Below are 919 nucleotides of genomic sequence, written 5' to 3' on the forward strand. Positions count from 1 at the left end.
GGGAAAGACACGGGCTTACCGTGAGGGGAGCCGTACCGTGGAAGAGTACACATGTGAAACTCCAACAGGGTTCACCATGGGGAGCTGAACTGAGAAGCAGGAAAGCACACGTATCCGGTCCTTAGAGGGGAATGATCGACACCGAACGGGTCCGGTGTTACTGCCTACCTGAGGTGAGTACACGAGAGGACACAGGCTCTACACGGAGATTATAGAATCTCTCAAACGTGTTAGGCGTCACCCAGCCGGCAGCTCTACAGATGTCTGCTATCGAGGCGCCCCGCGCCAGTGCCCAAGAAGATGCCACTCCTCTCGTAGAGTGAGCTCTCACTCTGAGGGGGCACGGTAACCGTTGGGCCTGGTAAGCTAAGACTATAGCCTCCACTAATCAGTGGGCAAGTCTTTGTTTGGAGACAGCCTTTCCCTTCTGCTGTCCTCCGAAGCAGACATAGAGCTGGTCTGAGGTCCTGAAGCTCCGTGTACGGTCCACGTAAATGCGGAGAGTGCGAACGGGACAGAGCAGAGCGATGGCTGGGTCTGCCTCCTCCCGGGGCAGCGCTTGCAAGTTCACCACCTGATCCCTAAAAGGCGTGTTAGGAACTTTGGGCACGTATCCAGGCCGGGATCTCAGGACAACGTGAGAGTTACCCGTTCCGAATTCTAGGCACGAATCGTCGACCAAAAATGCCTGCAGGTCCCCTACCCTCTTGACCGAGGCCAATGCGGTGAGGAGCACTGTCTTTAACGACAGAAACTTAAGCTCTACTGACTGCAGAGGCTCGAAGGGTTCCTCCTTCAAGGCCGCCAGGACCGAGGGGAGATCCCAAGATGGTAACAGGTGAGGGCGCTGAGGATTCAGCCTCCTTGCCCCTCAGAGAAACCTGATGACCAAGTCGTGCTTCCCCAGAGACTTACCATC

The 919-nt window shown here is 56.1% G+C and overlaps 1 protein-coding gene across 1 annotated transcript in view; it reads right to left on the bottom strand.

Moving 5' to 3' along the window:
- Positions 1–919, bottom strand: part of LOC107576164 (transient receptor potential cation channel subfamily A member 1-like) — a gene marked incomplete at both ends in the record, with an annotated part of 15,243 nt that overhangs the window by 7,042 nt on the left and 7,282 nt on the right. Inside the window, one exon of the mRNA XM_016262407.1 lies at positions 37–164. Within this exon, the coding sequence (XP_016117893.1) occupies positions 37–164 (128 nt within the window). The remainder of the gene's footprint in view (positions 1–36; positions 165–919) is intronic.

The sequence above is a fragment of the Sinocyclocheilus grahami genome, unplaced genomic scaffold, assembly GCF_001515645.1.
Source record: "Sinocyclocheilus grahami isolate Dianchi unplaced genomic scaffold, SAMN03320097.WGS_v1.1 scaffold3287.1, whole genome shotgun sequence".
Taxonomy (NCBI): Eukaryota; Metazoa; Chordata; class Actinopteri; order Cypriniformes; family Cyprinidae; genus Sinocyclocheilus; species Sinocyclocheilus grahami.